Below are 25715 nucleotides of genomic sequence, written 5' to 3'. Positions count from 1 at the left end.
ATCGACTTGCGACTAGGGCTTAACTAGAAGCATCGATCGATCGATATTATCTTCTGACAATCGATAGTTGTGAAAGGTGTATCGATCGATATCCTTATAGGACCATCGATCGACACTTTCTTGTGATCAACAAACGACAGTTGAGATCCAAGATCTAGTTAGTTAACCAGTGAAACATTGCCATCGCTGATCACTGTGTTTAAGGGGTTGAGCTCTAATAGATCATGAATGCAACTGATAGGCATCTATAGGATTATAATCTTCAACACCTGAATAGAAACCCTGCATCTAGTACCTTTCCAATAAGTTACACCCCAATCATCTTGTTAGTCGAGCAATAGACTTACTCAATTAGGATTGATATTTACATTTAAACCATAAAACAACAAACACTTAGAATTAATAATTTACTAGATTTAATAGATTTCCTAGCTTCTTGTGGATTCGGTCCCTAAGTACTACAATTGAACCTCTTATTTGAGAGAGTAATTTACTCCTTAGGGTAATTTGAGTGGTATCAGATATGCGCATGTCTGGCTTCGAGATCACCATTTCTGAAGTCAAGGAAGACATTGCTGGAGTCAAGGAATATTTCAATGCTTTGAAGACAGAGATCAATGCTTTCAAGACTGAAGTCACAGGGGGGATATCAGCAAGCCAAGCAACTCTCAACATTATTCTGCAAACTCTCCAATCTCAAGCTTCCACTCCTGCCTCAACTGCACAACCATTCCAGCCTCAAGCTCAGTCACAACCTCAAGGTCAGCCCCAAGCTCCAGTTCAATCTCAACATCTGCCACAACCTCAAGCTCAGTCTACGGCTCCACTACAACATCTCACGACCAATAACCATTCTGATTTAGATAGGTGGTCCCAAGACCTTGGTATGTAAGGTTTGGTCATTTCATGTATTAAACTACAATATTTTGTGTACTTTGTTTCCAGTTCATGTATCTTTTGAATGTTTAAAACTGCAACATTTATGTAATATATTTCTGTTTCAATGATAATCTGGATTTTAATTCGCATATTGCATTTTATATATATTTTAAATTTGTTTTTTATAATTTATTTTTATTTTTTAATAATTGTTTAAACTAGCCACAAAATTATTCGTCACTAAAACGTAGCACGTGTCACGAAACAAATCGTAGCAAAACCGTGCCTGTTGCTACATTACAATTCGTATCAAACCGTAGCAAGTTGCTCAAATCGTAGCAAAGCTTGCCCCAAGAAGTTTCGTAGCAAAGCGTGGCACTTTGCTACGACTTTTGATACGCGCTCTTTTTGCTACGCTCGTATACGTATGTTTTACGTTTTGTAACCTTTCGTGGTTTCTCCTCCGTATAGCCACGAAATATTGGTCATACCCACAAAAATTCACGTGGCTGTAGCGATGTTTTTACTAGTGATAAGTTAAGTTTTACCCATGGAGAAGTTGAAATTTAATGCCCATAACAGCCACATCGCATGAAAGAAAAATTAGATACAAAGGATTGGAAATCAATATTACCCAAATCACTCGATGATCCTCAAGCTTCAGCTTTTGAACAAGATTTATGTTTCCGATACACAAATATTAGAGCTAAACGGCTAAAACTAAGATTTATACACCACTCGTTGTAATTTGTACTTTGAAGATCAATAAACACTATGTTGATCTCTTTTCCTGCATAATTTTACCCCAACAACCACTGCCTTCTTTCATACACCTCAGCTTCATATATTTGCAGGCGGCAACCATTATAGAGAGGAGCTATAACCGGAAGAGAAATAAACAAATATTATGAGAACTAATTATGTCCAAATCAATGTTATATTCTTAATTCTGCTTTCAAAATTGGCTACTACACAACTAACCCTAAATTTTATACGTGTTTTGCTAAAATTTTGTGCTAATAAATGACATATGGTTTTGAAGCGATTTTCAAATTTGGTATGGTTTCGTTTTAAAACATTGAGTGGTTTGGCTTGAAAAGTTTCATTTTGTGTAGTTCTTTAAAGAAACTCAATCTTTGTGTGGGTGGAGCAATACATAAATTTTGTGTGGTTGGAAGGTTATGAAATGAAACTTTTAGTGGAAACGTGAATAGATCATCCAACTTATTTTGTGTGTTTTAAGAAAGATTAGATGAATTTGACTCAGCTCATTGGAGAGAGAGAGAGAGAGAGAGAGAGAGAGAGAGAGAGAGAGAGAGAGAGAGAGAGAGAGAGAGAGAGAGAGAGAGAGAGAGAGAGAGAGAGAGAGAGAGAGAGAGAGAGAGAGAGACTACACTATATATATGTGTGTAATTTTAATTATATGTTAAATTTAACTCAAGAAAAAAATTATTACATCAGATGCAACTTAGAGTGAGCATTGAAAGCATATTAGTGAGTTTTCTCAAAAAAAAATCTTCAGAAACTAGAAAGTTATCTTCGGCTAAGTAATCTCCCTAACCTCTAATGTCGAGGAGGCCTGTTAAAATTATCCGTGACGGAACTGTACTACATAAGTATATATATCTATATATATAGTACTTTAAGAATAAGGAATAGATGTCAAAAAAAAAGAAAAAAGAATAAGGAATGACAGATTTTGCATTGTGATTTTTTCAAGTGATTTTTTATATGTAACATGTTATTTTTCAAGTGATTTTTTAAAGTTACAAAAAACATGTTATTTTTCTGTATGAAATCTAATATAGTAATAAGTTCTTCATTTATGCATGTCTAATATCAGTTTAGCGGTGAACAAATAATAAGATCTACATTATTTTGTTTTCATAAAATTTTATATTATACATACTAGTTATTTTAATTTCTAATTATTAATAATAAGGAATAGATGTCAAAAAAAAAAGAAAAAAGAATAAGGAATGACAGATTTTGCATTGTGATTTTTTCAAGTGATTTTTTATATGTAACATGTTATTTTTCAAGTGATTTTTTAAAAGTTACAAAAAACATGTTATTTTTCTGTATGAAATCTAATATAGTAATAAGTTCTTCATTTATGCATGTCTAATATCAGTTTAGCGGTGAACAAATAATAAGATCTACATTATTTTGTTTTCATAAAATTTTATATTATACATACTAGTTATTTTAATTTCTAATTATTAATAATATTATAAATAATGCAGTTATTTATATGTTAAATTGCACTATATATATGAGTGTAACTGTAATTATATGTTAAATTTAACTCAAGAAAAAAATATTTACATCAGATGCACCTTAGAGTGAGCATTGAAAGCATATTAGTGAGTTTTCTCAAAAAAAATCTTCAGAAACTAGAAAGTTATCTTCAGCTAAGTAATCTGCCTAACATCTAATGTAGAGGAGGCCTGTTAAAATTATCCGTGATGGAACTGTACTATATAGTACTTTAAGAATAAGGAATGGATGTCAGAAAAAAAAAGAATAACGAATGACAGATTTTTCATTGTGATTTTTTATATGTAACATGTTATTTTTCAAGTGATTTTTTAAAGTTACAAAAAAAACATGTTATTTTTCTATATGAAATCTAATTTAGTAATAAGTTCTTCATTTATGCAATGCCTAGATTATCAGTTTAGCGGTGTACAAATAATAAGATCTACATTATTTTGTTTTCATAAAATTTTATAACATACATACCAGTTATTTTAAATTCTAATTATTAATAATATTATAAATAATGCAATAATTTATTTTATTAATATTATAATTATCTTTTTTTTTTGACGTCATATTATAATTATCTAAACAGTTTAGAAAGTAATTATTAATGTTTTATAAAGGATAGCGTCTACCTAAACGGTCACCTAAAACCCTTATAGAACAATGATATAAGAGCAACATTATTGGTTCTACTTAATTTTGTCCTTAGAATAAAATAATATTATTTTTTAGTTAGGGACAAGTGCATAAGGACTTTCTTAATTTTGTTGATTATTGGTAGGACCAAAAAAGTCCTTAGCATATTTTATATTATTTATTTTAATGTGTAATTAGATATAAAAAATACATTTTAAATAAAACATAAAAGAGAAGTTTAACATTAAAAAAAAAAATTACAACAAACATTTTATTAAATTCAAAAAACATAAAAATTACATATTATTTGGAAGATGCCCAAATTTAGTCCAAATATTTTCAATCAAATCATTTTTTAAATTATGATGGGCTTGTCTATTGCGAACGTTTGTTCGACGATCCATTGTATTACCGAGTGGCGAAGGCATATTGACGGAAAATCTTTCCTCTTCACTTTCTTCATATCCAGGAACCACATATTGTGTCATTTCTGCCCGTTCATCCTCGACAATCATATTATGGAGGATGATACATGCTCTCATAATATTTCCTATTTTGTGTTTATCCCATAAATTAGATGGATTTCTGACGACTGCAAATCTAGCTTGCAGGACTCCAAAGGCACGTTCCACATCTTTCCTAACAGCTTCTTGGGTTTTAGCAAATAACGAATGTTTCTCACTTTGTGGTAGACGGATAGATTGAATAAAAGTCGCCCAGTCAGGATAAATCCCATCAGTGAGATAATAGGCCAAATGGTATGGATGACCATTAACATAGAAGTTGACTTGTGGTGCTATTCCGTTAATAACGTCATCAAAAACAGGTGATCGATCAAGAATATTAAGATCGTTCATGGTACCTGGTGCTCCAAAAAACGCGTGCCATATCCAAAGGTCGTAGTCAGCAACCGCCTCCAGCACAATTGTCGGTTTTCCGGTTCCTCGTGAATACATTCCTTTCCAAGCAGCAGGGCAATTCTTCCACTCCCAATGCATACAGTCGATGCTTCCAACCATTCCCGGAAATCCACGTTGTTCCCCGATATAAAGTAGTCTTTGCAGATCCTCCGGAGTAGGAGATCTAAGGTATTCATCACCAAATAAGTGGATGATTGCGTTGGTAAATTGGTGCAAACATTTTCTAGCTGTGGTTTCACCTAGTCGGACATATTCGTCAACGGTGTCAGCCCCACCACCATACGCCAACTGACGAATAGCTGCGGTACATTTTTGGAGGGCGGTTAGGCTAGACCGACCGGTTGCATCTTGTGAAGGTCTAAAATAATCCACTTCTTGCTCGAGACGATGCACAATACGCAAGAACAATGTCTTGTTCATTCGAAACCGTCTCCGAAAAATATTGTGCGGGAATGTGGGAGTCTCGCTGAAATAATCATTCCAAAGGTGGTCCTGGCCTTCTTCCCGGTTTCTCTCAATAAAGATACGTGTTTTTCGCTCTCTCGGTTTGGGAAGAATATCTGGGATTTCTAAGAAATCTTCAAAAATATTTTCAAATGGATCATCATCATCGTCATTTTGGTTATAATGATAATGTGAAGAAGAAGCCATTTTGAATGAAAAAAAGGCAATGTTTTTAATATAAGGTTGGAAGCAGAGGAGTTGTAATTTTCTTTTTAATATAAGAAGGAAGTAGAGAAGTTATAATTTCAACGAAAATATCCGTCACATTTATAGGTTCATAAAGTTACAATCTTGTGATTGTACATTATTTGTCTTGTGAATGTTACAACTACTTTTTAGGTACACAACATGTTTGGCTCATGACATTTTCAACTACTTTTTAGGTTCACTTATTCTGAATTTAAAACGTGCATAGGAGTTTCAAAGCCATAAACTATTACGAGTCATTACAAAAAAGTTATTATAAAAAAAAGTTCATTAGACGTTCCACAACCATAACATCAGAAACATAATAAGAAGTCATTACAAAGAAGTTCCCATAACCATAAACACATTAGACAAATACGATGATGAGACCTATGGAAATAAAGACCATAACCATAACCGCAACTAAGTACTCTACGCTACACTTTGATTTATTCTTGGCCAACTCACACACCATGTTCTCTAATCTAACGAGCTTCTGCTCATTAACGTGGTCATTGAAGAATGTCATAGAATCTACCTTCTCGGCTAACTGAAGTGTGTGTCTATCCCTAGCTCGCATCTCCTCCATTACAGCCTCGTCCCACCATTTCCACACATGACACTCTCCATCGTTTGCATTTCTACATGTGTAGTATCGGCGACCTGGTTCGATGCTAGACGTAGCAATCTTCGGTTCACTTCCACAGTAGCAGATCTGTGGAAATCCGAATTCAACCTCCGGCTGCGGAGGGTACACAAACGCAGGGGCTTGGTCTTGCTCAACGAGAGTTTCCTGTTGGTGAATGAGAGCTTCGCGTAACTGAGCTTGGTCTTGCTGAATGAGAGATTCGACTTCATTGTAGTCACTGTCCGTCTCTGCCCCACCAAACGTCTCATCCTGTGAAGGTTGTGAGTAGCTGTAATCAAGACCCATTTGTAATCCGAGAACTACAAAAAATTACAAGATAAAAGTTAGACGTTTGCAAGTAAACATAATAGATTAATTGATAAAGGTTTGCAAGTACATACGAGCAAGTAAACATCATACAAGCAAGTAAAGAACAAGTTTGCAAGTAAACATAATAGATTAATTGATAAAGGTTCCAGTACAAAGCAACCGGGACGGCTGTTCCGTTAAAAACATAAACATACAAAGTAAACTGACAGAAAACACACAAAGGAGATATTTCTCTAAATATATTTGGCGAGGAGCTTGTTTTTGGCTGTTTCTTCAGCCTCAGTGAGTGGTTCGGGTTTTGCTAGGAGAGTGTCTAAGATGGCTAGCTTCTGGAGTTTTTCTTTCCTATCCAAATCCACCTTCCTCAGTTCAAGTACCGTCGTATAGTAATCAACAGACTTCCCATTTCCATTACGTTTAGCTTTTGCAGCCTTTACACCTTCAGGGCGTATCTCTTCTTCACCAACACTTGTTGTTGAAGTTTGGAAATCTGACTCAACGGTTTTCCTCTTTGAACTTTCAGAAGCTTTTGTGTTGTTGAGGTTGAGCCATTTCTGCTCATACCTCAACACACACCAAGCATGCTCCAGTGTGAATTTGGACCCTTGGTCTGCGAAGAATATTTCATGGGCCACCTTCAGTACATCGTTCTCATGCTGACCACTAGATATCTGTCTCTCTGCAGCCGCATATGCACCACAAAACTTGGAAGTGTCATTGCTGATTTTGTGCCACCTCTGCTTGTAGTGGACATGCTCGCTACTTTCAACACTCTCTCCACCAGAAAGAGCTGCGAAGAAATAATCTCCAACTCGTTTCCAGAAAGTGCCTGATTTTTGGTTATTCCCTACAATAGCGTCCTTCGAGGTATTTAACCAGGCACTGATCAGCATCTCGTCTTCGGCCGGGGTCCATTTGTGTCTCCTCCCCCGCTCTACGGGTGGCTGTGCGGGTGGCGTTGGAGCCTCACCCTGTTGAGAACTGAACTGGGGGAACTGTGAAGACCCAGAAGGAAAACTCTCATAAGGAGAGTTTCCATCATTTACACTTTCGTGTTGACTGTAAAGAAGGCCCGTATAACCAGCAGACTGGCTATACGGATTCCTTGGATCCATAGAATGAAGAAGATAGCAGTGAAAAGAGAATAGAAAAAGGAATGTGACAGAGTTATAGCAGAGAAAAGATAAAGAAGATGAAGGTGAAAGGAGGGTTAAATAGTGGAAAATGGTAATTAAAACTACCATAATGACCTAACTACAAAAGTACATCTCAGTAACTTCACATTACACAACCATAAAATTACCTAAGTACAAGTGCTTTGGTCACAATCAAAACGGACTCGAGACTACCAATAAAGTGTGGCCTTGCAAACAAACTATATGCTTTAACTAGTATACAATAAGCCTTCTCCGGTCGCAAACAAAACAGAGAAAGAAAACTAGACAAACTAGTTCTTTAACTACCATTCAAGAGTGTGAAGTACCTAACAAACTAGTTCATTAACTACCATAATGACCTAACTACAAAAGTACATCTTATTAAGAGCAACATTAACACAACCAACAATTCATCTAAGTACAAGTGCATTAAGTACCTAGCAAACTAGCCTTGGTGACAATCAAAACTTTCAGCGAGATAGAAAGAAAGCGCTTTGATCACAAACAATACATAGAAAGAAAACGCTTTGGTCGCAAACAAAACGGAGAAAGAAAACGCTTTGGTCGCAATGAAAACATAGAAAGAAAACGTTTTCACTGTTATACCAACTACATTACATTCGAGATGATGAGAAAAAATTTAACCTTAAATTGTGGAGGAAATGGTTGTTTCTCTTCGATCTCCTTGCTAATACAATCCTGGTGGTCGAACCTCACCTCACCTAATAACCTCGCAAACATGTAAACAAACATCTCAGTTTCATGAGATAAACAACAATCAATCACACATACCCTTTCACACATATATGATACGACATCCCTAAATCTATAAACAACAATCAATCATTTCAGTTCCGTAAGTCTAAATACATGCAAACCCCGTCCAAAGTAGATCGAAAACATAAACCATATACATGCAAATCAGAAGGAGGAGGAACACATACCCTTTCACCTTCCAATCGCAGAGAGATGCCTCGGGATGAAATCCGTCGAGAGGAGACGACTTGGGAGGAGATTCGTCGAGAAGAGACGACGTGGGAGGAGAATCGTCGACGGAGACGACTTGGGAGGAGGTTCGTTGATCTGGACAACGGTGACGAAGGAGATGTGCCGTCGAGAGGAGACGACTTGGGAGGAGATTGGTCGAGAAGAGACGACGTGGGAGGAGATTCGTCGACGGAGACGACTTGGAAGGAGGTTCGTCGACGGGACAACGGTCACGGAGGAGATGCGACGGTGAGAGCAAAATCTCCGTTTCGATCGCCGCCAGAGAGAACAAGAGAGAGACGCGAAATGTCGATCTGGATCCCAATTTGATTTTTCCATAACAAAACCCTTCAACCTATCTCTCCCCGACACGTATCACCTAAGGACAAAAAAAAAATATGTTAGCTAACGACGAAACGGACGCGTCCCACCGAATTTAAAGGAATTTTGATTTAAATTAAATCTTTTAATCCCTAAGGACTTAAGCTAACGACCCTGATAATGTTGCCCTAAATAATGTATGTTCTACTTTTCTATTATGTTTGAAATTTTATATTCACACCTAATATTGTATCCATTTACGAAAATATTATCAACCGTACAATAAATCATATTTGGTAAGCGAAAATAATAATATTACTCATATTTTGCATTATAATATTCGAGAAGATACGTAGCCGTATTATTGAACGATATATTGTTATTTTTCTTTTTATTCCAACTTTTGATGACTATAAGAAGGGCCATTTCCACTTGGTTTCTTCCTGCATCAAACAAGTAACTCTTCATTGTTCACCAAATATATTGTATCTAGAGAGAGAAACAAGATACTCTATCTAGGATCATATACATACATACCTAAATAAATACATAAGTGTACGTATATCTCTCAAATAAAGAGAAAATGAAGGGAGGGGAAAAGCAATGTGGGAAAGTTGATAAACTGAAGCCAATAATAGCAATCATATCACTCCAATTCGGATATGCAGGCATGTACATCATAACTATGGTTTCCTTCAAGCATGGTATGAACCATTGGGTCCTTGCTACCTACCGACATGTCGTCGCTACAATCGTCATGGCTCCTTTTGCTCTCATTCTCGAAAGGTATGTATGTGTCATAATTGCGTGGTCTGCCCTCGAGTATTTTGAGCCTATACGAGACTATAAATATTGTCACCTTACGGATATGTATGTAAAAACACGAAGTTGTTAAAACATTTCTAATTTCCGCACAAATGTGTATCATGATAATTAACAAAGTTCCACTCAATAAAAGAACCCATTTGTATTATTTTTCTCCCTGCAAAATTTTCATTATCAAAATTGTTTTTCTATTTATGTCCTTCAATCGATTCCATATGGTTAAACCGTGTATGCATGGTTTGGTTATATGATCTAGAGCCATGAAAGCTATATATGATTGTAAGTGTCTCTATATTAATTAGTGATTTATATAACTATTATTTCCACTTTTCAGGAAAATAAGGCCTAAGATGACATGGCCATTGTTCCTTAGGATCCTTGCCCTCGGAATCCTAGAGTAAGCTCCGTATACAAAAACCTTTATCCCCTTTTCACGTAATAGCTTATGCAGAGATATATAATACTATAATTTGAATAATACGTTTATATAATACTATAATTTGAAAAGTACATTTATATGATTGTAAGTGTCTCTATAACATAGCAACATACGTTTATACGATGTTGCTGTGTTTTCTTTCGTAAAGAAGTGATATTATTTTTCATTAAAAAATTCTACATTTGATTCTTATCCGTCTCAATCGATAAACTAAAAGCTTATACATAAACGAAGTTAAAATATTTATTATAAATGAATTTTGAACAACAATATATTGTTAATGGTTAATATATACGAGTGGGAGATGATTTGCCCCTTAAATGAAGGCCATGATCTACCATCAAGGAAGATTACTGTGAATTTCTTTTGGCCGTTAAAACGTTTTAAGAAGTAAAAAATGCACCTTGTTTTCTGCAAACCTCCGAGATTAGTCTGAACTATATTAATTTAATCGAAAAAGTAAAAAAAAAAATTAGTTGAATCATACTAAGAGATTCTAGTCGCGAATATTCTTTGATGAGATCATCACCCATTGCCGTCTTCTCATAGCTATGCGTATCTTTAAAGTGAATGATGAAAAATAAAAGCATATGATTAAAATATGTAATAATAATAAATTGACAAGTTGTAAGTGTTGCTTGTCTACTCAGACCGCTTATGGACCAGAACTTCTACTACATAGGGATGAAAGCCACATCAGCAACGTACAGTTCTGCCTTTGTTAATGCACTTCCCGCCGTCACCTTCATAATGGCCGTCATTTTCAGGTATTTTTCTTCTTATTACCAAAACCAAGCATATAATCATTTTCTACTTTTATTACTTACTTTTACTCCGATTTTTACGATGGGTGTCATTATAATATCTAATCACACAAATGGTAAATAAGCTGTACTAAACTAATAATGTAGTATATCCAGTAGAACTTCCTATCGTTTTGTACACAAATTGATTCGATATTTAGTAACAAAATGTTAATTCACAAGTATATGTTTACTAAAAAAAAAAAATCTTTCGCAATTTTATCTTTACTAATTAACAAACAATTTTTCACAATTTTATTGTTACTGATTATAGATCTACCTTATACAATCAGGTTAGAAACTGTGAATTTGAAGAAGATACGTAGTCTTGCAAAGGTGATTGGAACAGCAATAACGGTGGGTGGGGCAATGGTAATGACGTTATACAAAGGTCCAGCCATCGAGCTCATCAAGGCCGCTCATACCTCTATTCATGGCGGATCCTCCTCAGAGACCACCGACCAACATTGGGTTACGGGAACATTAGCCGTGATGGGTAGCATCATCAGTTGGGCAGGTTTCTTCATTTTACAAGTAAGCAAACATTATTTACTTTTATTAAAATCCAAGTTTGTTTTTGTATTTACATGTCCATATATACGTTTTCATATCATGATATTTTTAAAGAAAATTCCCTCGAATAACCATTTTTAAGTTTTTGTCACAAAAATAAACTTCAAAAACTAAAATGATCAAAATAGCATAATACATTTTTTTATTTTAAAATTTGAAATCTTATCCTGAAAACCCACTCCTCAACTCTAAACCCTAAACCTTAAACCCTAAATCCTAAACCTTAAACCCTAAACCCTAAACTTAATTCCTTAACTCAAAATCCTAATATCTAGATTAATTAATCCTAGAGATATAAGTATATATTTACTTTTTTTGATAAAACATTTAAATTTATTTTGGTTATTTTTATTTTTAAGGTTTAAATTTGTGACAAAAAAAATTTAGGTGTATTCGAAGAAAATTCTCTATTTTTAATCATTCTAAGATAAAACGGAAAATAAAAAAACTCGGTTTATTGGTCGAGTCTATGGATTGAGTCACATTCCCATTTTGACCACAAAGTGTCCAGAAAAAAAAAACTAGATTTTTGAAGTTATTTTATGTTTGGAAACATAAGATTTGCATTGGTATTGAAGAAAACATTAATACTGTAAATTTGGTAAAATTTTCAGTCATTCACATTGAAAAAATATCCGGCGGAGCTATCATTAGTGATGTGGATATGCGGCATGGGGACGATCTTAAACACCGCTGCTTCCCTGGTGATGGTTCGTGACCTTAGCGCATGGAAAATTGGTATGGACTCGGGCACGCTCGCAGCTGTTTACTCCGTAAGTTTTCTAGCATTTACGAATAATTACTAGTGTATGTACTCTGTGATAGTAAGTTAAATTTTATGGTTAATATCAGGGAGTGGTTTGTTCGGGAATGGCGTATTACATACAAAGCATTGTGATTAGAGAACGAGGCCCAGTATTTACGACGTCATTCAGTCCCATGTGCATGATAATCACTGCCTTCCTTGGCGCGTTAGTTTTGGCCGAAAAGATCCATCTCGGAAGGTTGATAATATGTAATTCATGATTTTACGAATGATCTTTTGATAAATCGTTAGTTAATTAGTCGTTTGATATGGTAAATGCAGTATAATCGGGGCGGTTTTCATCGTTTTTGGGCTATACAGCGTCGTTTGGGGAAAAGCTAAGGACGAAATGATTTCAACGACGGAGGAGAAAATAGGAATGCAGGAGCTGCCGATCACCAGCATAATATCAACGGATGGTGGTGGTAATCCTGGTGCACATAACAAAGGTGTGACTAATAGTACTTGATTGGAACCCCCATGAAGCAATCAAAGAAACAAAAAGAAAAGTCAATTGCTCTCAATTTTTGAACACCAAATTTCCAAGAAGGGAAATTTCTTTATCTTTCTTTCTTGTATTGTTCTTATGTTATTTACGTTTCCAAGTTTGTTGGTGTTTATTTTAAATTTTATTGTTTATAATAACTAATGTGTTGCATCTTTTGTGCTTGTGGAATCTCATTGGAAATGAAAACAATTTCAACTTGGTCAAATTACGAAAATAGACGTGCTTTAATATTGAAGTAAAATGTCATCAGGTAGACGCCAGTTATAAGCTAATTATTGACAAACATCTTTGAAAGCCTTTAAACGTAGAGACGATTTTGAAGAGTGTCGGGGTCAAAAACGGTTGCGACAAAGTTAACACTCAAAACATCCAAAGAAGAAAGTGAGAATTTTTTTACGACAAATACTCTTTCGGAAAATATTTGTTCTTACGAAGAGCTTTGCGGCAAAAACACGAGACATCGGAGAAAATCCCGAATAAGGTCGCTACATAGCGACCAAGTTCGAACCAAGCTCGGTTGCTACGTAGCGACCGAGCTCGAGCCAAGCTCGGTCGCTACGTAGCGACTGAGCGCGTGTCCCACTCGGTCGCTACGTAGCGACCGAGCTCGAGCCAAGCTCGATCGCTACGTAACGAACGAGCGCGCGTTCTGTTCGATCGCTACGTAGCGACCGAGCTCTTCCGTAACGTCGATACGACGCGAATATATGCATTCTCGTCTACCATTTAATGCTATCTCCTGAAGACCGTAGCAAACCCATTTCATGTTTCTCGTCATTTGAAGTCACCAATCGAACTTTGCGATAAAAACCTTGGAAAGTTCATTTTTATCGAAAGAAGTCGTAATAAACATTTCGAGTCAAAAGACGGTCCAAAGAGACCTATGACATGACTCGAAGCCCACTTACGATTTTTCATTTTTGTTATTTCGAGATGCGACTCACTTAGGTTTAGCCATCTTAGGGTTGCTAGAAGTAGGAATCTCACCGACAGCTCTCGAGCCCAGGCTTATACCTTGATGTAAATGCTCATACGCAAATTTGGAATAAGACTTCTTTTTGCTCTCTTTTTACGATTTTTTATATTTTGTTGTTGTTATCTCATGTTCTGATTGTTTGGCGTATGGTATTAGCAGATATCCAGGTCCTCAGGATAACTAAGTTTCTCCTACTTTCCTAATTTAAACGGAAATCGACAGTTCAAATTTCGGTTCCCACAGTTTGGCGCTAGAAGGAAGGGGGGGGTACGGATCAATCTAACCCGCAAAAGCCACTCAACGATCAGAAACGATATGCAAGACTCGACGTGCGCGAACGTCATCTCATTCAAGGGGGAAGCAGCGGTCGATCATGCCAAACCTCGTAACAATCTCCTTGTTATCGAGCTAACGATTCGCGACATCGACATCGCTAGGGTGTTAATCGACACTGGAAGTTCGGTTGATATCATCTTCAAAGATACTCTCGAAAAAATGGAGATCGAGCAATCTGAAATCTCGAGACATCTTAGCCCACTGTTGGGACTTTTGGGAGAAACCACCATAGCCTACGGATTGATTAATCTCGCAGTTAAAACTGGGACCGTGACAAGAGTCACAGAGTTTCTAGTCGTTGACCATCCCGCATCTTACAACGTTATCATGGGAACACCAAGGTTGAATGCCATGAGTGTAATCCCATCAACATACCACCTTTGCCTCAAATTCCCAACTTCTAACGGAATTGATGTAATATGGGGAAATCCGAGAGTATCGCAGGTGTATTTCGCAGCAGAACAAAAACGAAAATGACCAGACCTCGAAACCACTCCTAGAAAAGTGGAGAAAAAGGTCTCTGACAAAAACTCGCGAAGTCAGGATTGAGCGGAACTCTTCTGGCAGTCCCGTAACATCGCGGGCCTAGAGGAAAAACGCGAACCAACTTGCGAACCTGTGGTGACAGTGTGTCTCGACGAAGCGTTCCCGGAGTGGTGCGTCTAGATCGGAGTCAATCTCCACGAGCCCTTGAGGACAGAACTCATAACCTGTCTGAAAAAGAATTTCAATACTTTTGGCGTGGGCTGCGAAGGATATGCCAGGGATCGACATTAACATAACATGTCACGAGTTTAATATCAATCCGACTTTCAAACCAGTCAAACAAAAACGACGAAAGCTTGGACCCGAACGCGCTTCCGCGGTAAACGACGAGGTCGAAAAATTGCTTAAAGTCGGCTCAATAACAGAAGTGAGATATCCAGACTGGCTCGCCAACCCTGTAGTAGTCAAAAAGAAAAACAGGAAATGGCGAGTCTGCGTGGACTTCACCGATCTAAACAAAGCCTGTCCAAAGGATAGTTTCCCTCTACCGCACATTGATCGGCTGGTAGAAGCAACAGCAGGAAACAAACTTCTGTCTTTCATGGATGCCTTCTCAGGCTATAATCAAATTATGATGAATCCCGACGATCACGAACAGACTGCGTTCATTACTGATCGCAGAACTTATTGCTACAGGGTAATGCCCTTCGGCCTCAAAAACGCTGGCGCAACTTACCAACGACTCTTGAACCGTATGTTCTCCGAACAACTCGGTAAAACAATGGAGGTTTATATCGATGATATGCTCGTCAAATCTTTCCAAGAAAAAGATCACGTATCACATCTCGAGGAATGTTTCGCACATCTAAATTCTAATAACATGAAGCTCAACCCGACAAAATGCAGATTCGTCGTAGCATCAGGAGAATTCCTCGGTTACCTAGTTACATACCGCGGTATCGAAGCTAATCCCAAACAGATCAACGCATTGGTCGAGATGGCTTCACCTAAGAATAAGCGGGAAGTCCAGAAGCTGATCGGTAGAGTCGCAGCACTTAACCGATTCATTTCGCGGTCGACGAACAAGTGCTTGCCTTTCTACAATGTCCTACGGGGAAATAAAAATTTTGAATGGACGGAAGAATGCGAAAATGCTTTCCAGCAGCTGAAACGATACTTAGCTTCTCCTCCAGTCCTCGCAAAACCCGTGGAGGGGGAACCTTTGTTTTTATACATCGCTGTATCGGCAACGGCTGTGAGCGGCGTCCTGATCAGGGAAGAACGCGGCAAACAGAAACCTATTTTCTATATAAGCAAAACCTTTCTGGATGCCGATTCCAGGTACCCGCTAATGGAAAAATTAGCATGCACGGTCGTGACATCGGCCCAAAAGCTAAGACCGTATTTCCAATCCCACACGATCGTCATCCTCACGACCTTCCCCCTACGGACGATTCTGCATAGCCCGAGTCAGTCAGGCCGACTAGCCAAATGGGCAGTTGAGTTGAGCGAGTACGATATCGAGTACCGTCTGAGAACGAGTACAAAATCACAAGTGCTCGCGGACTTCTTGGTCGAACTACCAATGGGGACCGTAACCAATGAGGAACCAAATTCCACCTGGCTCCTTCACGTCGATGGATCCTCATTCAAGCAAGGATCAGGCATCGGAATCCGCCTCACATCTCCGACCAACGAGATCCTAGAACAATTGTTCAGGCTGGAATTTCACGCCTCCAACAACGAGGCCGAGTACAAAGCACTCATCGCGGGGCTGCGTTTAGCTCACGGCATGAAGATACGCAATATCCATGCTTACTGCGATTCCCAGCTAGTGGCAAGTCATTTTAGCGGAGAGTATGAAGCACGGGACAAAAGAATTGACGCATATCTCAAACTGGTCCAAAATTTAGTTCAAGATATTGTCTGTTTTGCTCTTACGCGAATTCCTCGTTCTGAAAACGTCCATGCAGATGCTCTCGCGGCCCTAGCGTCAAGTTCCGACCCAGGTCTTAAAAGATTGATTCCGGTCGAGTTCATCGAACACCCGAGTATCGGACCACAAATCGTCGTCAACCTAATAGAAGGTCAAGAGGACGAGGCAGAAGAAATTACGATACAACCAGAATCAGAGCAATCCGATTACGGTTGCGATACCCCATGGCTACAGACGATTCGAGCCTACATCACCGACGGAAAGCTACTTACCGAAAAAAGGGCGGCCCGCAAAGTCCGAACGCAGGCTGCGCGTTACGTAACGGTCGATGGTAAAATTTACAAATGGAGATTCTCCGGACCAGTCATGACGTGTCTGGAAGGAGAAAAAACGAGAAAAGTGATGGAGGAAGTACATTCTGGGTCCTGCGGAAACCATTCCGGTGGAAGATCGCTAGCAGTGAAAATCAAACGCCATGGATACTACTGGCCAACGATGATCGGAGATTGGGAGAAATTCGTGCAAAAATGCAAAAAATGCCAATGGCAGGCTCCAACTATCCGACAACCAGCCGAAGTTCTTTCCTCCATCACATCACCCTATCCCTTCATGCGTTGGGCCATGGACATCGTCGGACCTCTGCACAATTCAAAGCAAAAGCGTTTCCTCTTAGTCCTCACCGATTTCTCAAAATGGGTAGAGGCAGATTCATACGCAAGTAAAAAAGATGTCCAAGTCGAAAATTTCGTATGGAAACACATCATCTGTAGGCATGGAGTTTCTTATGAGATCGTAACCGATAACGGATCTCCGTTTATCTCCAACCGGTTCGAGGCATTCTACGAAAAATGGAAGATACGACTAAACAAGTCGACGCCCAGGTATCCACAATGCAATGGACAAGCTGAAACAATCAATAAGTCCATTCTCGACGGACTTAAGAAACACCTAAAGGCTAAAAAAGGAAGGTGGACCGACGAACTCGAGGGAGTCCTCTGGTCCCATCGCACCACCCGAAGGCGAGGAAGGGGAGAAATGCCTTTTGCTCCGGTATACGAAACGGAATGCATGATTTCCGCAGAAGTCAAGTTCCCCAGTGTTCGAAGAAGATTGCTACCGGAACGAGAAGAGCTTAATGACGCCATGCTCTTAGATGATCTCGAACTCATTAACGAGCGCCAAGATCGAGCACTCAGTCGAATCCAAAATTAACAACACGCAGCCGCAAAGTATTATAATTCCAACGTACGGAATTGTAAATTCAACGAAGGGGATTTGGTCCTTCGCAAAGTCTTCCAAAACACCGATAAACGAAACGCGGGAAAACTTAGAGCGAACTGAGAAGGACCCTAAAAGATCGAAAAAGGTCGTTCGACCAGGCTCCTACGAAATAGCCAACATGCAAGGCGTAAAAATTCCGAGAACCTGGAACGCAATGCATCTAAAAAAATACTATCACTAAACAAACCACCTCGCAACTGCCAAACTACGAGACGGCTTGATCTCGATAAGGAGTACGTAGGCAGTTTGACGAAAGGCAAATTCAGCTGTCCCCCCACACTAAAAAGGGGGGGGGGAGTGGATACGTATACTCGTATACTCTCAAATTCAAAAACATCTGACCACGCCCTCAATGTTTCTGACACATTTTAACCAAGCGGAACATTTTCATCCGCAAATTATTTTCAGGTCCTTGAAAATAAACCAGTCGTTAGGGAAAATCAACCTTTGGCATCACGAGACGTCGCAAAAAATGCCTTAAGAGTTGTTTTTCCCCGGCAGACAAAACGAAACCTTCGTCACGAAAAACAATGAACAATTTAAACGCCTCAGCCAAATACATATTTTGCGCAAAAACTCAAATGGCGACATCTGCCGCCAAGTCTGGTGCTGATCGCATCGAACTCTTGAACGTCCTAAACAAACATAGCCATCTCACGAAGATGACTCTCGTAAATCCGACACAAGAATAATAGCACTATAAAAGAAACCCGAAATTTTGCTCTAGCACTTCCAGTTGGCTTAAAAATTATCTCTGGAGAGATGCTCGATTCGTATCAAACAAGTCGTATAATTGATATATGGTGTTTTATACATTTTGTATATATGCTTTTCAATTGGTTTCAAGTCTTTATCGAGTCTTCCTAGTCTTTTTCGAGTCATTACAGGTCTGGAGTTGCGTTGGATGGGAGATGGACCAGCTGGAACAAAAGAGGCAGAAAACAATGCAATTTGGTGATTTTCACGCAGAACAGTCTTGATGACTGTTCCGGATAGCGGAGCAACCCGAGTGACTGTTCTGGATAGAGCGGGTTGCTCCGAGTGCATGTTCCAGCGGCATGGATTTTTAAGGAAACTACAAGTCATTACGGGATTTGCCCTAATTATCCCATTTTTCTCTCTCAGCCGCCTGTGGCTTTGATATATCATATTTTCTCTTTCTTTTTACATTATACGCTTTTTCTTTGAGAAGAAACCAGACCTTAGAGTTGGAGACTTGAGATTTTGCTACTTTGTAAAGGGAGAAGACCATCTCTCTCGATTTAGAGAAGAACCCCCTGAACCCTTTTACTTTATTTCAGTCATATTTCATGTTGCTTTATATCTCTGTCTCTGTGTTTTCTTGCTTCATGGCTGAGTAGTCAGCTTGCGCAGTCTAGGGTGTTAGGGTGTTAGATCTGTGAGCTTGACATAAATAAGTTATAAATCGATTGTCTTTATTCACTGTTGTTCTTAAGGCTTGCATAAAATTAACCACTTAGTGCCTGATTCTAGGTTTAATCTATTCATCAAAAGTGTTATAGGTTGCTAGACATAACTCGAATGAGCATCATATCCCTAACCAGCGAAAGTAGATGTTAGGTTGTTTTGTGAACATATCGGACTTGATCTTAATGTTTGTCATCGCATCTCAGTCCAAACGACAGTTTAGGTACTGAGATCGATTGACAAAAGGTGAGGCACCATGAGAGTGGGCTGATCTATCTTAAGTGATCCGAGTTCTAGAATGGTCTTTAATCGAACTTGAATAATTGTTTGGCTCACACTTGTTTAACATCAGACCAAACCACCCTAGGCTAGCATTTTAATCATCTGAAATCTTTAATTAATCTTATTACTTGCTTGTTACGAAACCTTAATCTCAAAACCCATCATTGTTTTAGCGAAGTATTGATCCCATAAAGATAAAGTGTAATCGTTGGTCTCTGTGGATTCGATCCTAAAGTGCTACATCGACATACCATTCGATTGTGGTAGTGTGCACATTAGGTTAATTGGTGTGCGTATACACGTAATATCAATTTGGCGCCGTTGCCGGGGACCATCTTTTTACCTTTATGTTTTGGTTATTTATTTAGTCTAAGACCTCTAACTTGCTCTATCCTTTTTTGTTGTAACTAATGTTTCAGGTGCATGACAAGTAGACATACTCGGAGAAACGCACAAGGACAATTGGTTACACTTACCAACCAGGAGCTAGCAAGGTTAGAAAGAACAAATCGTCAACAGCCAAGGCAAACCGACACTTGTGACACCCCGATCGTAGATGACCGGAAATGACACGGTCGATGTTCCTCGATGGTCGATCCGAGGTTCTCTGAATACTTCTGATCGCCTTAGACAAACAACCAAAGAACACCAACGCTCCTATCAGATATCACTCTAGGCTTTTCAATCCGAAAAAGCAATACCCGATAGTTAGTTCGTCCGGACAAGGACTTTTAAAAAAGCATTATTTATATATCATTCAAAATCATCTTACAAAATTTGTTATAAATTAACCTCGAGGTTTTCGGTTTACAAATCTGATTCATAAGATATATCAAAATGACTTTGCAAGGATAATAAAACTACCGCTGGCTAATGATGCTCCTTCCTGTCCTAGAGTAAGGTCTCCCACCTATTGGTTACCTGTATCACAAATGAGTCATGAGTAACTAGTTTACTCAGTGAACCTAGTCCCGCACCCCAACATATATTAATAATATCTCAAGCAATCAACTTCATTTGTATGCAGTGGAAATATATTTCATATCTGGATATTTATATATAAGGAATATTCTTCCATCATTGTGAATCTAATCATATAACTCACTTTCTATTTCCGTTTCTCATATCATTCATATAATCATATTTATATATATATATATACCAGACCCGAGAAACCACAAAGGTTAAACGAGTCTAGCGAGTTAGCATCACCATCATCGCCATCAGATATTCAAAAATTGAACATCTAACACTGCATGCAGTTACACGGCCTCCAGGGTGCGACCCCATCATCGTGTCTTCGTGACCTTGTTCCATATCGCGGGATTAATTCACGGTAATCATCATTCATACGGGAATATTTTGGAAGACATGTTTATAATAGGACTTCACATGATTAATACTTCCATACTTAATTATACTTAATACTATACATATGTATTAGTACTTGAGAACAAGTATTAAGGTTTGGAATAAACCTCTATGATCATTCATAAATATTTAATAAGTGTTTACACTAACTAAACACCTTACCAATTCAATATTGATCTAGAGACAAAGCCTATCAATCATCTACAATCAATACGCTCAATCAGGAAATATTCATTCACTACTCAACAATCATCTATCTAGACTCACCTTTGATTCCATGAGATTTGCTAGGGAAGACAAGACTCGAGCTCAACTAATAACACTCCATTTCACTCCTGATTCAGAATGTGTGGATACAAAATCAGTCAGGTTTATTCCAACAGAAACTCTACTCAGTTTAGTTCAAAGCAGTTCAGTTCGGTTCAAGGATAATTCAGTTCAGCTAAGCCTTTAAAAAAATATCTAAGGGACATAACTGAACCAAGATCAATCCACATACAGGTTTAAAAACTAGTCTAGACAGGAAGCTTAACAAATCATTCCACTTGTTCCAAACAAAACTTCTCTGAACTAGTAGCTATGGCTTACCGATTTCCTCAAGCTTTAAGATGAACTTGGTTGATATAAACTTCAATCTGAACACACGTCTAACCTGATCAGGACAAGATACCCATGATAGGTTCAAGATCAGAAACAGACCAAATCGTTTTGGTTACCTAACAAGAACTGAAGCTCAAGCAAAACTGATCTCATCAAACCCATATGTTCTTACCGATAAAATCCAATGCTAAAGAACTTGGATGATTCTAAACTCTTGGACACCAAACTTTCAGCTCTTAACCACACCAGAACACACTGGATAAAGTCACAGGATGGTGAGAAAGGGTCGTCCAATCTCACTTTTCTTCCCTGATTGTTTTCTGAATTTTTCAACTAATTTTTCTCACAGATTTTTCTCTTTTCTTTCTCTCTTTCTCTCTGAATTTTCTCTGTTTTTCTTGCAGTAACAGGACGTCCAGAAGAGAGAAGAAGATGTTTTATACCATATGGGGTTGCTTCAGCTCAGGGTTTTGTCTTTACACAAAGTGGTAGTTTGGAGAAACATGTGGCAACCAGCTTCAGCACAAGCAGCTCACCTTTCCCTTACAAGAAGAAAGCTGCAAGCAGTTGAAACAAATAGCTTGTGACCAGCATGTGACTTCTAATAAGCAAGCAGGTAAGCAACTAGGTGCATGTCATGTGACCTAATTACTGAGAAAACAAGTAGGCTAGAAAGTGCAAGGCATGTGAGTGTTCAGAAATAATTTTAAGAGTTTTGTCGATATTTTTCGGACTGTTTCGACTAAATATTTTTCATCATTCGAATCTCGTCCTGCTCTGAATAAACTCGCCTAGCATGAATAAAAACCGACAATAATAATTAACACTCGACCAGAACCATCAAGAGATGTTTTTTCGACCAAAAGACAGCCCGTCGAGAGATTAATTCACTGTGTCGATTTTTATTTAAATTCTGATCGATCAATCTTCAAACTGATCTTAAAGAATTTTCTCGACCAAAATTCTATCTGCTCGTGAGAGTTATTACATTCTTCCCCCCTCAAAAGAATTCGTCCCCGAATTCTAAAAACGTAGCTGTACACTCTTTACTGAACAGTCTCTGAAAGGAGTTCTGGATATTAGATCTAACCTTATCTTAATCTGCCCATATCAAAACAACTCATGGTCGATCCCTTGATTCCCCCAATCGATCCTTTCTTTTCTGAGCAGCCACTTTCAAGATAACCAAATTCTTTACTCTGCACAATTCTTGTCAACTTCGGTCTGCATACTTTTTCTAACAATCTTGTATCTGTAGACTATTACTTCTCAACCTTTTCTATCTGGCTCTCCCCCATAACAACAACATGAAATTTGGAACGTGAGGTGATGTGCCATACGTGAATGTAACATCTCCAGTCTAGTCAATGTTAACTTGATTAACCGTGCAACAATCAAACAAGAACATGCACGATCAATCACACCAATATGATTCAGACCAGGGGTGCTACTCTCAAATAAACACACTCACCCATTCCAAGAATAATTTCACTTACAGTATTCTTTACACTTCTTATCTATCTGAAATGCTCTTCATAATCTTCTAACTACTACTAGAACTCGACAAGAACCCCTCGGTGAAATCCCTAGGCTAGTGCAGTGAATTCATGTTCAACAAGAATACTGAACATGTTACTTTTTTTAGATGTCGACCATCCTTTCAATGCCTTAAACACATCTTCATCTTCCCTGATTATCAGACTGTCTTCTACTCTGCTCCTTTTCATCTTCTACTTTTTAAACGATCAAGTTACTAGAGTACACTTCTTCACCTTTTCCCAAAAGTTCTTCAACACGCCAGACTGATTTGAGTGATACTCGAACACTTAGTAGTATACCATTGTAGGCCAACAATAACTGGTCCTCTTCAAAAGACTTCTTTCCTTAATATCCTAATTGAGCTTGGTAACTAGATAGCCAATCTCATTCTAGATAGAAACATACCGCTCTAACGGAAGTACCAAGGAATGGGGAAAGGCATACCACAAATTTTAACTGGCAGTCAGTACTTCCAAGAATAAGAACGGGTACTGAATTCACTAAAGTGAATCCTACTTACAACTATGACACTACTCGGGAACTACAACTACGTGTGGTTCCCGAATCAAACACAATATGGACGGAAAATTCCATCCATAGGCAAGGTCTCTTACGACATCTTGATCACAATTCACATTTTTTTTTTAATTTCAATCATTCATAAAATTTTAAAAATGCACACAACACACAATGGGATAAGAAGCAAACCTGTGATTGGACCTTTCAGGGGTTTTGACGGTCCAGTCAACTATAAAGTGTAGGCTCTACCCAGATAGCCTAACACTTGGATGTGGACTAACGGTAAGGAAAAGCGGACAAGTTCAACAAGTGTTATCTTAGGTATAGATAACGTAGATCGGGTAACTTCATGAGGAAGGGTCACCTAAAATCCTAACTCTTCACAAGAACCACCAAAGCGCGAATGATGAAAGCGTTCCAGGATTTCCCACACTTTGACAATCACGACCATTCTATCCTTTCGAGTCACAACCATAACGGCTCAAGGTCCTCGATCTTGATCCGATGAAATGTACACCAAAAATCATCCCCAACGACTTACTTAACTCAGTGCTTGAAACTGACCTTTGATTTGCACCGGTTGGAAAATAGACAGTATGCATGATTTGGATAACTTCTTCAGCAATAATAGCTTCTTTAACATTCACGTCATACTCTAACATCTCCTCGAAGGTTTGAAACTCCATGGTCTTTTATCTACTCCAAAATTCTTGGCTAAGTTCCCAAAGATTTTCCGTATGATCTTTGGCTTATTCTTCAAACCATAATCGATGAATGAAATTCACTCGACAACATATCTCGATGCTGAAATTGTTGTATATGATTAACTCGACCTGAACCTTCTGGCGGAAACATCCCACTGTACCAACTCCGTAAACTGAATCTTCAATCGGTCCCATATCTTGTGTAGAAAACTCTACTTCTTAAACTCTTGAGATCTGTCCAACTCGATCTCACCTCTCTGAAGTAATTCTTGACTCTCGAGTAACAACTCATCGCGTTCATCTCCAAATAGCTTGCTAACAAATCCTTCATGTAATTCTCTGAACATTGGCCACGTAAATGTTTTGCTCTGGGTGTTTCATCCCAAATCTGCCTCAAGCCAAAGTATACCTCAAACGGTTTAGTGCTTCTTCAGTATCTTATGGTCCAAACTTCTTCTTCTTTGCATCATAAGCTTCATGATGTCTCATTGCAAACAAAATGCTTCATGTGCTTCTACCATCTTGTAATAAAGTGGAGCTATCAATTCTAAGCTTAAAACAAATGATGAACAATTCAGGATTGTACGGCTCTGGTCCTGGTACGGCTCATCATAAACTGGATCAACATGAGCAGAAGGTAGAACAAGTGCATCTGAGTGATCATGTGTAGTCGAATCTCTCTGAATCGGATCACAATCAACACCCACCTTGACATCGCTAACACACGAGTCTGGAGATGTATTCGATGTATCAATTATGTCCCATATATCTCTCTAAAGAATTGGCATCCCCACTAGAACTCAAAATAACGGCAGGAAGGCATGACGTTAGTGACTCCTAAAAGGACGGTAGTGAACCCGGGCATGAGAGTAGAAAACTCGAGCATGATGATAGCAACATCGATAAGTACGGTTCACCCGTTCAAGCTTTTCTTGGTGCTTCTGCTATGAAAGATCAGGTTAGGTAACTACCCATGACTATCTATTCTAAAATGAAGGAACCAGCCAGCATATCCTAGTTATCCTTGTGACTCATTTTGACTCGAAAAACATTTGAAACAAGTCCCATGCTCTGATACCACCTCTGATACCACCTTTGTGACACCCCTGATCGTAGATGACCGGAAATGACACGGTCGATGTTCCTCGATGGTCGATCTGAGGTTCTCAGAATACTTATGATCGCCTCAGACCAACAACCAAAGAACACCAACGCTCCTATCAGATATCACTCTAGGCTTTTCAACCCGAAAAAGCAATACCCGATAGTTAGTTCATCCGGACAAGGACTAATATCATATGGAACCCGTACTTAAAAAAAAATTAGTTCAAAGCAGTTCAGTTCGGTTGAAGGATAATTCAGTTCAGCTAAACTCTTGGACACCAAACTTTCAGCTCTTAACCACACCAGAACACACTGGATAAAGTCATAGGATGGTGAGAAAGGGTCGTCCAAGCTCACTTCTCTTCCCTGATTTTTTTCTGAATT

The 25715-nt window shown here is 38.4% G+C and overlaps 4 protein-coding genes across 5 annotated transcripts; 2 read left to right on the top strand and 2 right to left on the bottom strand.

Annotated features, from left to right (window-relative positions):
* Positions 1-674: 674 nt before the first annotated feature.
* LOC125578133 lies at positions 675-4739 on the bottom strand. Its single transcript, XM_048740430.1, has 2 exons — positions 4196-4739; positions 675-793 (listed from the first exon to the last, which is right to left on the bottom strand). The coding sequence occupies exons 1-2, from the start codon at positions 4737-4739 to the stop codon at positions 675-677; spliced, it is 663 nt and encodes a 220-aa protein (XP_048596387.1).
* Positions 4740-5981: 1242 nt separating this feature from the next.
* On the bottom strand, positions 5982-9284 carry LOC111199037. The gene is made up of 4 exons (XM_022688481.2): positions 9228-9284; positions 8453-8850; positions 8154-8238; positions 5982-6341 (listed from the first exon to the last, which is right to left on the bottom strand). Exons 1-4 carry the CDS (start codon positions 9282-9284, stop codon positions 5982-5984), a joined length of 900 nt encoding a protein of 299 aa, XP_022544202.1.
* On the top strand, positions 9253-12921 carry LOC106381092 (WAT1-related protein At4g08300). Of its 2 annotated transcripts, XM_013820952.3 has the most exons (7): positions 9254-9602; positions 9976-10038; positions 10731-10847; positions 11177-11417; positions 12071-12229; positions 12309-12460; positions 12544-12921. In XM_013820952.3, the coding sequence occupies exons 1-7, from the start codon at positions 9400-9402 to the stop codon at positions 12728-12730; spliced, it is 1122 nt and encodes a 373-aa protein (XP_013676406.1). In that variant the 5' UTR covers positions 9254-9399; the 3' UTR covers positions 12731-12921. The 2 variants fall into 2 exon arrangements, with proteins under 2 accessions (XP_048596188.1, XP_013676406.1); XM_048740231.1 differs by lacking the exon at positions 9976-10038 and having other exon boundaries at positions 9253-9602.
* A 2427-nt stretch (positions 12922-15348) lies between these two features.
* Positions 15349-22036, top strand: LOC106377975. Its single transcript, XM_013818188.1, has 3 exons — positions 15349-15791; positions 15909-16834; positions 21870-22036. Exons 1-3 carry the CDS (start codon positions 15349-15351, stop codon positions 22034-22036), a joined length of 1536 nt encoding a protein of 511 aa, XP_013673642.1.
* Positions 22037-25715: the final 3679 nt, after the last annotated feature.

This window comes from Brassica napus, chromosome A9 (assembly GCF_020379485.1).
Source record: "Brassica napus cultivar Da-Ae chromosome A9, Da-Ae, whole genome shotgun sequence".
NCBI lineage: Eukaryota > Viridiplantae > Streptophyta > Magnoliopsida > Brassicales > Brassicaceae > Brassica > Brassica napus.
Note: the sequence above shows the minus strand (reverse complement) of the source record. Positions and strands in the feature narration are given on the sequence as shown.

What these genes read in the sequence shown, in the direction of transcription:
- LOC106381092 (XM_013820952.3), top strand. Translation starts at nt 9,400, where the DNA reads ATGAAGGGAGGGGAAAAGCAATGTGGGAAAGTTGATAAACTGAAGCCA. An exon ending in ATAATGGCCGTCATTTTCAG is followed by an intron (nt 10,848 to 11,176) that starts GTATTTTTCTTC and finishes TTATACAATCAG; the next exon opens with GTTAGAAACTGTGAATTTGA. An exon ending in CAGGTTTCTTCATTTTACAA is followed by an intron (nt 11,418 to 12,070) that starts GTAAGCAAACAT and finishes TAAAATTTTCAG; the next exon opens with TCATTCACATTGAAAAAATA.
- LOC111199037 (XM_022688481.2), bottom strand. Translation starts at nt 9,284, where the DNA reads ATGAAGAGTTACTTGTTTGATGCAGGAAGAAACCAAGTGGAAATGGCC. An exon ending in TGGAAATGGCCCTTCTTATA is followed by an intron (nt 8,851 to 9,227) that starts GTCATCAAAAGT and finishes GGGGAGAGATAG; the next exon opens with GTTGAAGGGTTTTGTTATGG. An exon ending in CATTTCCTCCACAATTTAAG is followed by an intron (nt 6,342 to 8,153) that starts GTTAAATTTTTT and finishes AATTTTTTGTAG; the next exon opens with TTCTCGGATTACAAATGGGT.
- LOC125578133 (XM_048740430.1), bottom strand. Translation starts at nt 4,739, where the DNA reads ATGTATTCACGAGGAACCGGAAAACCGACAATTGTGCTGGAGGCGGTT. An exon ending in CAATATGCCTTCGCCACTCG is followed by an intron (nt 794 to 4,195) that starts GTAATACAATGG and finishes AGGTTGTGGCAG; the next exon opens with ATGTTGAGATTGAACTGGAG.
- LOC106377975 (XM_013818188.1), top strand. Translation starts at nt 15,349, where the DNA reads ATGGAGGTTTATATCGATGATATGCTCGTCAAATCTTTCCAAGAAAAA. An exon ending in CCCGTGGAGGGGGAACCTTT is followed by an intron (nt 15,792 to 15,908) that starts GTTTTTATACAT and finishes TGCCGATTCCAG; the next exon opens with GTACCCGCTAATGGAAAAAT. An exon ending in GCGTTACGTAACGGTCGATG is followed by an intron (nt 16,835 to 21,869) that starts GTAAAATTTACA and finishes TTTTTCTTGCAG; the next exon opens with TAACAGGACGTCCAGAAGAG.